Below are 14,574 nucleotides of genomic sequence, written 5' to 3'. Positions count from 1 at the left end.
GAAAAAATCTGAAAGTATCACACCGAGTCACACAGGAACGTTGTGTACCCGGCTGTATATCTTATCAGCGAAGAGTAAGTGACAAAATATATACTTTCATCACCTTCTGAGTGACCTGAAGGTCCATTTTGAATGAATATAGTGAAAATAAAAAGGGATATTGGACCTCATTTTCAGCTAAGTTATGGGAAATGGCACTAGTTAGCTAACATTTTCTTTCCCAAACACACGTTTTAGACATTTTAAATGTTAATGAACTGATTCTTTCACTATATTAGACTTGTCACGATTCAAAATTTTGGTACTGAAATTAAAAAAAAAAAAAAAAACATCCATTTCCCATTAACATTTAAGGCACTGTTGATGACGTTCTTAAACAGCGCTGATTTGCCATTGTATTTACGTGCTCAACAGAAATGACTGATTGGCCGTAGAGGTCATCAGTTCACGGCATTTTACTGATGTTTACAGAGTGCAAACACAGACGAGTGATCCACTTGATGAATCGACTGATCTTCATGGCTTTAAAAGGATCCAGTGTCCGTGTATCTGTGTTTGCAATCTGTGAAGAGCGGTAAACTGATGACCTTCACAGCCAATCGCAGTCATTTCTGTTGAGCGCTGGTGAATACTATGGCAAATCTGCTGTTCAAGAACGCGCTCAGCTTAAATGTTAATAGGAAATGGACGTTTTTAAAACTTCAGTAGCAGGACAACACTATTACAGACAACACAAGGGTGTGCTACAGAGGACTGCATCGTTTTATCGCTCACTGGGTTACATAGGCTAAAGCCGTGAAGCATCCTCACTGTTTACCTGCTGCATGAACTAAAGTCTAGGAGGACACTATTAGCATATTACTCTTAAAAAGAGATAGTCATGTTGTTTGTTGCCTAATATGTTTTTAATTGTTTAAATTAAACTATACTGAATTATATTAAAGTGATGTTTACACCATTTCTGCACAGTGAAATCATGGCAACAGTTGGAGGTTTGTAGTACACAGCATGTTGTTGCAATGTTTACAATGCTGATCCTACACTTCCAGGTTTCTTCCCACTGCTGCCTCATTTTCGTTACGCATATAGGCAATCTCACAGGCAATTTAATGATATGGCAATTTTAAACTTAGCTTATGATTACCATAATAATACAAAAAGATCATTTCTAAACTTATATACACTTATATACAGATTGTAAACTCATTTATAAACTTTAAACAGTGTTACCCTGGTTAAAAATACAACAAACTATCCCAGTATATGGCTCCAAATTTGTCTTGGGCTTGCAAATACAACTGTAAAGTTGGCTTCTCTTTCCATCATGTAGTTTTTTAGCATTAGTTAATAGCATTAGCATTAGATAGGACAATCAGTTTGGAAACCTAATGAGTACCATCTAATCAAACTCTCAAAACAGACTGATAAAACAGAAACAGAATCTTATGGTTTACCACTAAAACACTTTTTGCAACAAAACACTGCAAAAAAAAAAAAAAAAAAAAGAAAAAAAAAGAAAAAAAAATACCATGATGGTGACACTAAAACAGTGCAACATTAATAACCAAATAACTGAAAATGTAACATCAAACACCCTAGAGCACATCACTGCTGACAAATATGAGGAAAAAAATGATCAATTATGCAATGAGAATTTTTTTTTTCTACAGTAAACTAGATTTACAACATGAAAGACATAAACAATTACATTTGTTGACTTATTTGGCAGTTTCTATTGCATTTAGTTTTTCACAGATTATAACAATTTAAATTCACAGGACATAACATTTTAAATTAAAACCAAAATCCTCAAAACTGTGATAATATGGATAGAACGACGTCCATGTTATAATTGAATGATTGAAAGCTGCTGTTAATTACACCTATAAACATGTTAATTTAGTAGCTGTGACGTTTCAAAGCAACCACAAACAACTGCTTTGTGTTGTGCCCAATACATGGGTGTGCAAGTAAAGATACTTCCAAACAAGTGTGTTCAAGCAAAACACTGCAGGACGTGTCCCCTAAAAAGCATGACTGGACACACCTAGACTAAAACCCCATTAAAACAAGTTTAACCACCATGTTTACTTTTCTGGGCCATTCTCAGTGATCACTTCAAAACAAAATATTCCTCAGAAATTGCATCCATCTCCAGTATAATAATGCAGAAAACTCTTACCTGTCTGTTTATATCAGCTCCATTCTGCAGCAGCCAGAGCAGGCACTGAGGATGACCCCCGAAGGCAGCAATATGAGCAGGCGTCTGGGCAAAGCGAGAGGTCATAGTGTTCACACCACATCCCACCTGCACTAGACGCACCACACACTCCAGCTGTGGGACAAGAGAGCACACGCAGACAACAGTGCTCAGCTCATGCTTACAGATAATACAACAGATCAATACGACAGACAAATTGCTCAACAAAAAAATGAGAGCAAGCAGTATGGATCGGAGTTCTCAGCAGAAATTGTCATTATTGGGTAAAGTCCTTTAGTGCGGAGTAGAAACTATTTTTGTAATCCTATTTGTTACAAAAAGAAAAAAAAAAACAAAACAAATAAAAAGCTATTATGGGGCTGCTGTATAGAGATGCGCAGATCTAATAATAGAATCATATATTGGCTTCGATACTGCATTCTTTTGCAAGATTGGGTGACATTTAAAAGCTATGAAGATATTACAAAAGGCACTATGAAATAAAGTTTTCATTTACTATATTCCAAATGTTCTGGAGCCATTCTATTGCTAATTGTGAATTACAGATGAATATTCAAGTGGTCAAATGTATGTCAGGTAGGCATGGGACGATAACCGTGTTCAAGGTAAACCGCAGTTTGGAAAAGTCAAGGTTTTAAAACCGCCAACATTTTCTGTAATACCGTTCCTAAGGTATGCGTTAATTTTTTTATTTACGTTTTTTAGGACAGCAGTATCTCCAGCAGAGGAGATGTCCAAAGATGCCGTTTTAAATTGTAAAGAAATCTGTGTTTTGGAAACCAATGAAGACAATGCTTTATTTGAATTATTCAGCCTGACATGTTTACTGCTCCAAACTATTATAAACCTTTAAAAAATTAAATATATTGTTTTCAAAGGGGAAAAGTTTTAGTTTTTTACACTGACATTTAAAAAGAATATATTTTAAAGCAGTAATCACAATATCGTGAAATTGTGATATTTACATCCAAGGTTATCATAGCGTCAAAATCTTATACCGGTCCATGCCTAATGTCAGGGCTTCCCACCGATGTGCCTATCAATCATTCTCCATTAATTCAAAATTCAAAATGAACGCTCTACACTGTAAAACAAATGCAGGGTTTCACACAATTCATGACGTCTCAATACAAACCAAGTTAACTTCATTTTCTTTAAGGTCAATCCAAAGTTGTTAAGTGTTAAGTTGTCCCAATGAAATCTCAAGAATTGTGTTGTTTTGTTTTAGCTCAATCTAAATTAGTTTAAACGATCACAATAAAATATTTTTGTGTGTAGGTGCTGGTGATGCAATAACAGATATCTATAACAAACTGCATCACCTGACCTCCTGTCCAAGAGAGTACCCTCGCACATTCATCATTAAAACAACAGGACTACATCTGCGTTTGCATTTGCGTTTGCGTTTGCATTCCAAAATGTATTTGACTAGGCCTTGGATTAAAGCTAATAATTTAGTAAAAAATTCCATCTTAGCGTGTCATCAGGAGACAAGGCTGTTGTTTTGGATTAGTTTTTATTTGCTTACTTTTTATCTCAAAAGACAGCCATTATAAGAATCAGCAAAGGGATTCATCTAAAAATCTTTTTTAAAAGTTTCTAAAAAAAAAAAGAAAGCTGCCTAGATCTTGGATGACCTGTAGGTGAGTAAATTAACAGGATTTTGTTTGGGGGTAAAAAGTGGGCAACCACTATTGCTCCTTTTTTATTTATAATAAATGTGTACTTCCTCAGAGTAGCAGATGGCAAACAACATAAAATTATTATTATATAAAATTAATAATAAAGAAAAATTCTATAAAATTATTATATGTGTGAGAGATAAGCCGCAAATTCATTCTTTAATCTAAAGGATAAATGACGAAATGACTGGTTTAAACTGGCTGCAAAATATATGCACACCATTAGTAATGGTTTATTTTCATGGCACCAGGTTAAACATTGACACATTTCAGACACTCGTACATTACAAGTAAAGACCATGACTGAATATGGAGGAAGGTCTTAGAGTGACGTTCTCCAAAATTAAATGAATAATAGACGTTGGCCTATTGGGGTGTGTGCACCACTGTGTGTAAGTTTTACTTATTTATAACCACCTCCGAGGATATTGGGGGTCGAGAGTCACTGGCATTGTTTATTATTATTTTTTATTGGGGGGGGGGGTAAGCTAATGTTAATGGTAAAACAATTTCCATGGTTATTACTGAGATAGTTTATAAGTGCTGTGAAACCCACTGGAGCTGAATATCTAATACGGTAATGGCATATGGTTTCAGACAAGACTTAAAAGCTTTAGGCAATCACAACAGATCTGACCAATCAGATAAAGAGTATGAGGTGTTTGGAGAGCCCAGATGCTTAAACAAACTATTTCAGAAACTGAGAATAAAGCAGATGCTACAGTGTGTATTACAGGAAAGGTCAAGAGTATTTTGTCGTTGGATAGACTTGAAGAAAGTCTTCAAAACAAAACTGCGATCCTTTAAAGTGTCATTAAAAAAAACAATCAGATCACAGCTTGTGAAAAGGTCCATTATTTATTCTCATTGCAGGGTTACACAACACCTCTGTTAATCATCCACTTGGGTTAAATATTGCTCTCACTTTAATGTACCGGAGTAGGAAATCAACTGCATCTGCTACTTAATGGAACCATTTAGTGCCTCATCCCTACTTTATCTCAAATTTCAGTTGGACTCTTCCTGTTATTCATCTTCTCAACAGTGCTTAAATGATTCTTAGACACTCCCATGCTTTATAGAAGACATTACACCCATTAAGATCAAACCAAACAGACACACAGAGTGGGAGCGCCACCTGAACACACAACTTCCTCATGACTATTTTTATAAGTCATAAAACATCATGCAACATTTTACTTAAACTGGAAGATCTGGTTTGAAATAAAACACCCCGTTGATCACGCTCATCAACTGACGCAGAGGAATTCACTTTCGAGTTTGAAAAGGTTAAGATGCAAGCTCATGCATGTTTTCCCTTTTCAGTAAACATTTCTAAAAATAAACCGATGAGTTGGTGTTTATACAGTATCAGCCTGCTAAATCTCATACTTCATCCTAATGGACAACCTTGGGACATCTGAGAATAAAAGACAACAGACATGGGCTACATGATAAAGATAATGTAGCTCTTGAGAAATTGAGGGAAACCTGAAGATCAACATCAGTAATTGAGGCAAGACTAGACTACACCCACATGTGTCAAACTAAAATGACACCTGTTATTAGCACCCAAAAATAGTATTTGGCTTATTATCTGAACAAAGAACATTAAGGTCCACACAGAATCTGAGCATGTAGAATTTAGCAGATTTCCACAGATTTTTAGCCCTTCATTGAGTTTAGTTATGTGAATGTGTAAATAAATATTTATTCATTTTTTAGACGGTTTCAGATTCATGTAGTACAATACAGTTTGTAAAGTAATATTTTCTATCTTTCAGTAGATATTTTAGGAGAAACTTCCTTTTTTTTACCAAACATTTGGTTTTAATTGGATTTGCATTGTAAACCTAAAAAATATATATATTTACTCACCGGTCACTTTATTAGGTACACCTGCCCAACTGCTCGTTAATGCAAATTTTAAGTCAGCCAATCGCATGGCAGCAACTCAATGCATTTAAGCATGTAGATATGGGCTGCGTCCAAAACCGCATACTTCTATACTATATAGTACGCTAAAATCAGAATGCGAGCAGAGTAGCATGTCCAAATACATAGAATTCAAAAATCAGTATGCGAGAAGTACCCGGATGACTTCCGGCGAGATTCTGGAGTGCGCATCCCATGCACGCTGCTCTATCCCATGATGCCTCGTGAGAGAATTCATGAATGGGAGTGAAGCGACGCAACTGACGCAGGTAGTTCACGTGACCATGACAAAATGGCGGATGTTGTACGTCCGAATTCCATTCATACTTTTCACATTCATACTGTATAGAATGTACTTTTCTAATGGCTGAGTAGTACGATTAAATTCAAGTACCTACTAAGTAGAAAGTGGTTTCGAATGCAGCCATGGTCAAGACGATCTGCTGCAATTCAAATAGAGCATTAGAATGGGGAAGAAAGGTGATTTAGGTGATTTTTAACGTGACTTGGTTGTTAGTGCCAGACAGGCTGAGGAGAAGAATAGCCAGACTGTTTCGAGCTGATAGAAAGGCAACAGTAACTCAAATAATCACTCGTTACAACCGAGGTGTGCAGAAGATCATCTCTGAATGCACAACACGTCGAACCTTGAGGCAGATAGGCTACAGCAGCAGAAGACCACACTGGTTGTCACTCCTGCCAGCTGAGAAATCTGAAGTTACAATTTGCACACCAAAACTGGACAATAGATAATTGGAAAAACCTTGTTTGGTCTGATAAATGTCTATTTCTGCTGCGACATTCGGATGGTAGAGTCAGAATTTGGCATCAACAACATGAAAGCATGTATCAATGGTTCAGGCTAGTGGTGGCGGTGTAATGGTGTGGGGGATATTTTTTTGGCACACTTTGTGTCAACGTTATTGTGTGTTATTATTGTTGCTCACTATGTCCATCATTTTATGACCACAGTGTACCCATCTTCTGATGGCTACTTCCAGCAGGGAACGCGCCATGTCATAAAGTTTGAATCATCTCAGACAATAAACATGACATTGTGCTCAAACGGCCTCCACAGTCACCAATATGCATGGGTCAGTATAAAAATCTGACGGTATAACCTTGGAGAAAAATATCATGGTATTGTGCTCACTGCTCTAAAATATATTATTTTTAAATGTCTGGGTAAAAATCTAAAACTTTTTTCCCTTTTAAACAATGCATTTTAAACCAACAAATCTGCAGCAACTGCAAGATGCTATCATGTCGATATGGACCAAAATCTCTGAAAAATATTTCCGGTACTTTGTTGAATCTATGTCACGAAGGATTATGGCAGTTCTGAAGGCAAAAGAGGGTCCAACCTGGTACTAGCAAGGTGTACCTAATAAAGTGGCTGGTGAGTGTATATATTTTTATTTCATGCATTTTTTTCTATTCTCTCTCTCAAAAAAAAAAAAAAATATATATATATATATATATATATATATATATATATATATATATATATATATATATAGAGAGAGAGAGAGAGAGAGAGAGAGAGAGAGAGAGAGAGAGAGAGAGAGAGACAGAGAGAGAGAGAGAGAGAGAGAGAGAGAGAGAGAGAGAGAGAGAGAGAGAGAGAGAGAGAGAGAGAGAGAGTTGAGTTAGAGAGTTGTTGTATGCGTCTACAGGTAAAACATATACATTTAAAGTTTTAGTAAAGATTAAGGTTATTTTCCCTCTAAACAAATTACAATTAAACAACTGTTTATGAAAATAAACTGGTTTAATGTCAATAAATGAGATGGATTGGTTTTTAGTTAACAATATTGATGGCATAGGATGCTAAAAACATTAATATCGGCACTTTCTGAGGTATTATATTGGTACCATTAGAAATGCAGATTCCAGTAATTTGACAAGTGCACTTAATTTTCTTCAAAGTGCCAAAACAATCACTAAATAGAAAATCCCATTTTTACTTTTAAATTCATCACAGATCAAAATATTCCTCAAGCTTGTCTTTTGTGACAGGTATTTTCCATAATTTAGACTCCCAATAACCATCCTCCTCCTCATACCTAAAATAGTATAAAGCAAATATAGTTCCGCGTAAAACTTTGTGCTTTTTCTCCAGATAATTCCAGGCTCTTCCTCGCGGCTCTATGTAGGAAACCCGCTGGCCTGTGACACAAGCGGAAAATGGGAAAGCAAAGGGGGAAATACAGATTAGCTGTCTGAGAATGTAACGCTGGCTCGTCGTTACATATGCGATCAATTGATCCCATTATATTCTTCAGATGCGGTTGGGGTGTCATCCACGAATGACAGACAGATGCAATGTTGTGTAGTAAAGGGAACAACAAACATGTTTAATCATGTGTGTAATTTACGCAGTGTCTATCTACAAAAATCTACCATGATGTGCTGTGAAATGATTCAAGAGTGTACCTTGCCGAAGTGTGCAGCCCAGTGTAGAGGCGTCCAGCCGTAGAAAGAGTCCTCGACCGAGAGCTGCTCGGAGCCGCGCTGCAAGAGCGTGCAGAGCGCGCCCATGTCTCCATCCCTGCACGCACGGTGGAGAGGGAAGCGAATATTCAGCACCTCCTCGCTAGAAAACCCAGACTCCAGACCCACAGACATCACTGCACGACACGGACACTCGCGTTTTGGAAATGCGTGGAAGCCGAAATCTTCACAAAAATGGTGGATTGCACGATGTATACCCGCCCAAACAAAGCGCTTCCAAAGGGGAGGCGAGACGAGACGCACGGCGTGCTCACCTCACAAACACACACAGCACAGTTGCTTGCACGCTGAAGGAGGAATCAAACTTCACCGGGGCATCTCTCAAAAAGCAAAATGGACCATTTAGGATTCAGGAATGGAGGTAGTGCGCATGTACACAATAGCCGTCAACCAAAACCTGAAATGGATCACATGAGACTCCGTACTGAAGTTGCGCATGCCTACTACAAACGAACCGTAGCCTACTACAGAACACGAAACAGATTATTTGATATCCGGACGGAATCTGCTTACTACAAAATAACTGTAAGACAAAACCAGAAACGGATGATTTCGCATTTGGCAGGCCTGTATCCAGCCTGGTGCAAGGGATGGTTCTTTTTTCTCAAAAAGTGTACCTTTTTGTACTAGTTTTTCACCTTGTTTCTATTCAATTATGAGGTTTAAATACTCTATTAAGCGAATTTTTTGATGTAGGAATATATTTCCTTAAATTTTATAATAAAGAAATGTAGAAAAAAAATCTTTAAAATACAAAATTATTACATCATATATAATTAAAAAATGTAGCCTGTTGTCATTCATTCATTTTCTTTTCGGCTTAGTCCCTTTATTAATCAGGTGTCCCCACAGCGGAATGAACCGCCAACTATCCAGCATATGTTTTACACAGTGGATGCCCTTCCAGCTGCAACCCATCTCTGGGAAACATTCATACACACTCATTCACACTCATACATACTGACAATTAAGCTTACCTAATTCACCTGCGTATGTCTTTGGACTGTTGGTGGAACCGGAGCATCCGGAGGAAACCCACGAGAACACAAGGAGAACATGCAAACTCCACACAGAAATGCGAACTGACCTAGCCGAGGCTGGAACCATGGACCTTCTTGCTGTGAGGCGACAGCACTACCTACTGTGCCCTGCATCGGCCCTGTTGGCACTTCAGGGGTCACCAATCCTGGTCCTGGAGGGCCGTTGACCCTGCAGTGTTTAGCTCCAACTTGCCTCAACACACCTGCCTGGGTGTTTCAAGTATACCTAAGACCTTGATTAGCTGGTTCAGGTGTGTTTGATTAGGGTTGGAGCTAAAATCTGCAGGACACCGGCCCTCCAGGAACAAGTTTGATGACCCCTGTATTAGACAAATATCATGCTGGACAGCACATTTAACTTTGCTCAGTCAGAATTTGGCCATTTGAATTAAAAACAATTAAAACATGACTTCACTTACGTCATATTCTGCATGGTCTTAAAACAGTTGATGGGTTATTTCCACATTTGATGATGGCATTGCAGTCAAAATAGAAAAAAAAACAGGAAAGAAATTCTGGACCTTTGTCTTTTGAACCACCTGACCCCTCCTAGCTACGGGCCTATAACACATGTTTAGAAATATGTTGAGCCATGATGCTTTCTGTAGAAAATACCAAATGCGTTGGTCCTCTAAAACAGGGGTGTCAAACTCCTGGAGGGCCGAAGCCCTGCACAGTTTAGTTCCAACCCTGCTCCAACACACTTACCTGTAGGTTTCAAACAAGCCTGAAGGACTCAATTAGTTTGATCAGGTGTGTTTAATTAGGGTTGGAACTAAACTGTGCAGAGCTGCGGCCCTTTTGGAACTGAGTTTGACACCTGTGCTCTAAAACATATGATACAATTATAAAGAGCAAATGTTTAACTTCGTGAAGGAACAAATGAAATATTCAACGATAACTCCCAAAACAATTGATCTTAAAATAGAAAATGCTCAAACTAAATTTTGAGAGATTGTTTAACACAATGTTGTTTTCCAGACCTGTTAAGAGAGCTTATAATTTGTCTCATTATGATAAGAAAAGGTGTATTATGGCTGCACAATGCATTGTTTCAACATCGATATAGCAATGTGATCATTCGCAAATAGTCACAGGATACAAAACGTTCAATCTAAAGTTCTTCATCATTTGCGAGTATTTTTAAAAAGCACTCAGGCATAAACAATTGTCATTTTCTAACTTTAATGACAAAAGGATTTTATTTAACTATTTAGATTTTTAATAGTATGTATTTTACATGCGATTATTCATTTTACCGTATCTGAATGCAATCATAACACACTGTTTATTTCATTTATATCTTGTGTATTTTATGGACATGCACTCCCACTACAGCATCATTACAGTCAATCTAAAATAATGTTGTTTTTTTTCAAATAGGGATATTTAAGTCATCTATTGAAATTAAATTTGTCGCAATTTATACACTGTAAAACCCAATAGGCTAACTCAAACCGTTTGAGGAAACCGATTGCGGCAAACTTAAGTTTAAAGTTTTGAAATCAAGTGGTTCGATACTGTAAACTTCATTCATTCATTTTCTTGTCGGCTTAGTCCTTTTATTAATCCGGGGTCGCCACACCGGAATGAACCGCCAACTTATTGAGCATGTTTTTACGCAGCGGATGCCCTTCCAGCCGCAACCCATCTCTGGGAAACATCCACACACACACTCATTCATGCACACACTTATACATTACGGACAATTTATTCTACCCAATTCACCTGTGCCACATGTCTTAAATGTCATGAAACCCACAAGTACGCAGGGAGAACATGCAAACTCCACACTGAAATGCCAACTGACCAAGCCGAGGCTCAAACCAGTAACCCAGCGACCTTGCTGTGAGGCGACAGCACTACACTGCGCCACTGCATCGCCTACTGTAAACTTATTAAATCATATAGGCTACAATTAAACTATTTGAGTTGATGTTGTCAAACATTTAGAGTATTAGCCACTGCCACAATGGCTACATGCCTCGCGGTTTTGAGGGAGAATGTGCGAGGTTTCTGTCGAATAACCTGCTATTTCTTTCTATTTGGATACAGATAATAACTTTTTTATGAAGTTTATATTTTAACCACTGATATCAATAAAGAAGCCTTATTTTTAAATGTACTTCTTTGTAATCTCGATGTTACTTTGTTGTATGCTGTTGACAAAAACTAGAAGAAAAAATAAACTCGTTTAACTTAAAGCATTACAGTTAACAAAAATATAATTAATTCAAGCATAACTAATTCGGTTTAAGTTAATTCAATCAGTGTATGAGATACCATCATTTTTTTATTAAGTCCAAGTAACTGTAAAAAAATTGAGTTAAACATTTCATTTAGTGATTTGTACCATAGGTTTTACAGTGTATTGCAGAAAAACAAAATATCTCAATGTCAGATTTGTCCAATATCGTATGTTTATGATATTAGTATGATATTCTTTCATGCGAATCCTAAATTTAAAGAAGTGCACTTTAAAATTATGAATCATATTTATCCTGCAAAAGATTTTCTAAGGTTAAAAATCAATATTTGTCATTTAGATGTTGAAACAACCGAACGCTTGTTTTTCCAATGTAATTTGCAAACATTTTGGGATGAAGTATTAGTTTAGATACAACAGAACAGATTTCTAAGACTTATCTGTAAGACTTCTCATGGGAAATCATTAAGCTTGGCTAAATACTTAAAGATATGATATATCTTATATAATGAATATTGTGTTGATATTTTTACAATTATATATTCATAAATATACATTTTTCAAAATTCCCCTAAAACTAGTGGTGTTTAAAGAAGAATTTGTGATATATTTGTAGACATTAAGAGAAATGAAAAGCCAAAAAGCAAAATATTCAGAGCATAATGATAAAATAATTGCTCAGAGGATTTTGCTTTCATATTTTGAAAACTTCAACAACCCTGCAACCTATTTTTCTTTATCATTTATTTAATTTGTAACATTTTTACTTTGTTATATATTATCATGAATGAGGATATGAGGAATGAAATTGTCAATGTGCAATAACTGTTATCAGTCTTTCGTGTATTTAAAAAAGGATTAATGCCTTTTATTGTTCAAGCGTTGTTAAACAAAACCCAAAAACATGGACTCAATCTGCGCATGCTCGCCACGATATGAATGATTCTCAAAACCAGGGAAAGATCTCTAAGGGCTCAGCGCTGAGATTGCGCATGCCCGCTAGAAAACAAACGTAGCACAAAACCTGAAACGGAGCAGTTGAGTAACCGGAGGACGGAGTCACGCACGCGCAGTGCAATATTAATGTGGTGCGGGGAAGATCACGCGCGCAATGGCAAAAACCTGCCGTTTGATGTGAGACGTGTCGCATTCATTGTTTACAAACAGGTTTTCTCAGTGTGACATTTTGTTTAAAATGTACACTATATAATTCGTTGTTATAGCTTACTTCAGGGGGTTGTAGTGTCATTTTTTCTTATTAATGCATTCTTTTATTACTTTTATTCGTAGCTATTTGTCTAAAATTAATTCTAATATTCAGTTGATGTACATTTTGATTTACGTTTACTATATAATACTTTATAATTTAACACGGAAACATTTTTAATCAAATGCAGTATTTTTATATTGGAATGTATTTTTGTTCTTAGATCAGTGATTTTTCATTTACTCTTTGTAATATTTGCATTCATTTAAATCTAATTATATAAATATAAGTGTTTAATTGTCAATTATGTTTATTTCAAATTCAACTATATGAATCTTTACATTTTTGTAATCTCATTATTTTATAAGCATGCGATTACCCAATCATTTGTTATTAGTATATTAGTCTATATGAACCTAATTTTGTGGCTATTCACTGGGGCCAGATGGAATCTGCGGACGTCTTTTGCTACTTCTGTGGAGAATTTTGGTAAAAGTGAATTATTTTGGAAGTATTATAACTAAAACCTTAATATATGAAATAAAAAATAATCTTTTTAACTTTTATTTAATGTTTAAAATGCAAATCCAATTCGATTCACTTTATGTGGTAAATAAAGCAAGTTTGTCATATAGTTTATCTAGTAAAAGACAAAAAATATTACTGGACAAACTGCATTGTACATAAATCAGATGAACATTTTCACATTAGTCAATAATATTACTGAGACTAATTTAAAAACTGAATAAATATAAATTTACACATTTACTCAAGTAAATAAACAGATTAAATAAATTAATGATGCCAGACTAATGTGTGTCTCAGAGTTTCTGCAGGTTTCATCAAGTCAAATGTAAGATATTTTACGCTGTATCACTGTATATGGGAATGTAAAGGAATACAGAACTTTTGGAAAGGTGTAAAAGAAGTTATAGAAAATATTCTTGAGGTTAATATACCAATGTCTCCTTTAATTTTTTTATATAATTTATATTTATATATAGATCAAGTTTAAAAAGACAGAACATATATTTATGAATATATGTATTCTACAAGCGAAACGGCTTATTTCTTTAAATTGGAAAAGTATGTGTGCACCAATGGTAACAAACATGACAATTGAAAAAAATTACTTATATGATAAAAAATAGATACATCATTTTTGATAGAGTTTGAGGACATTTTAAGCCGTTTTTAAAAGGTGGTGGATTTGGAAATGTTTTACTAGAAGATTAGTAACAGAGGTGATATTTTATTCTGTAAAATACTGAGAAGCCTTTTGTTTTGTTTTGTTTTGTTTGTTTGTTGGTTTGTGTAGGATCTGACACATGGAAATGTGTATGTATGTTAAAATATAATAAAAAGGAATTAGGAATTTTTTTTTAGATATTTTACGAGCTTTCTAAAACCATCATGATGCAGGGCTTAATGCCAAGGATTGTTTTTTTTTTTTTTTTGCTCAGTGAAACATATTTTTTACTTGCCTCATCAAATAAATAAATAAATAAATAAATCTAATTAGATATTTTTTAATCAGACATTTTAAACAATGTGTCCAAGCAGTTAATCACAAGTTGTGTAAACAGATTTTTCTACATAACTGTTATTTCAAACAAAGAAAACATGATTTAAGTCTGACAAAACAATATTTCAGTGTATTATGACGTTTTAAGGCTAAAACACTAGAGTTTAGATGCAAAAACCTCTAAACGCCACATGATATTATCCTCTTAAATGAGCATTTTTCTCAGCCTTCTGTTTATGTTAGG

At 35.6% G+C, this 14,574-nt stretch overlaps 1 protein-coding gene across 3 annotated transcripts in view; it reads right to left on the bottom strand.

Moving 5' to 3' along the window:
- Nucleotides 1-8,630, bottom strand: part of ankrd10b (ankyrin repeat domain 10b) — a 38,896-nt gene extending 30,266 nt beyond the window's left edge. For 2 of the 3 annotated variants that reach the window (XM_087266668.1, XM_087266669.1), the window contains exons 1-2: nucleotides 8,275-8,626; nucleotides 2,183-2,335 (exon numbers count right to left, since the gene is read on the bottom strand). In XM_087266668.1, the coding sequence (XP_087122794.1) occupies nucleotides 2,183-2,335; nucleotides 8,275-8,466 (345 nt within the window). In that variant the 5' untranslated portion in view covers nucleotides 8,467-8,626. 3 annotated transcript variants of the gene reach the window in all.
- Between the last annotated feature and the right edge of the window lie 5,944 nt (nucleotides 8,631-14,574).

This window comes from Danio rerio, chromosome 9, assembly GCF_052040795.2.
Source record: "Danio rerio strain M-AB ecotype USA chromosome 9, GRCz13ab, whole genome shotgun sequence".
Classification (NCBI taxonomy): domain Eukaryota; kingdom Metazoa; phylum Chordata; class Actinopteri; order Cypriniformes; family Danionidae; genus Danio; species Danio rerio.
This window is presented reverse-complemented; position numbering and strand designations above follow the sequence as displayed.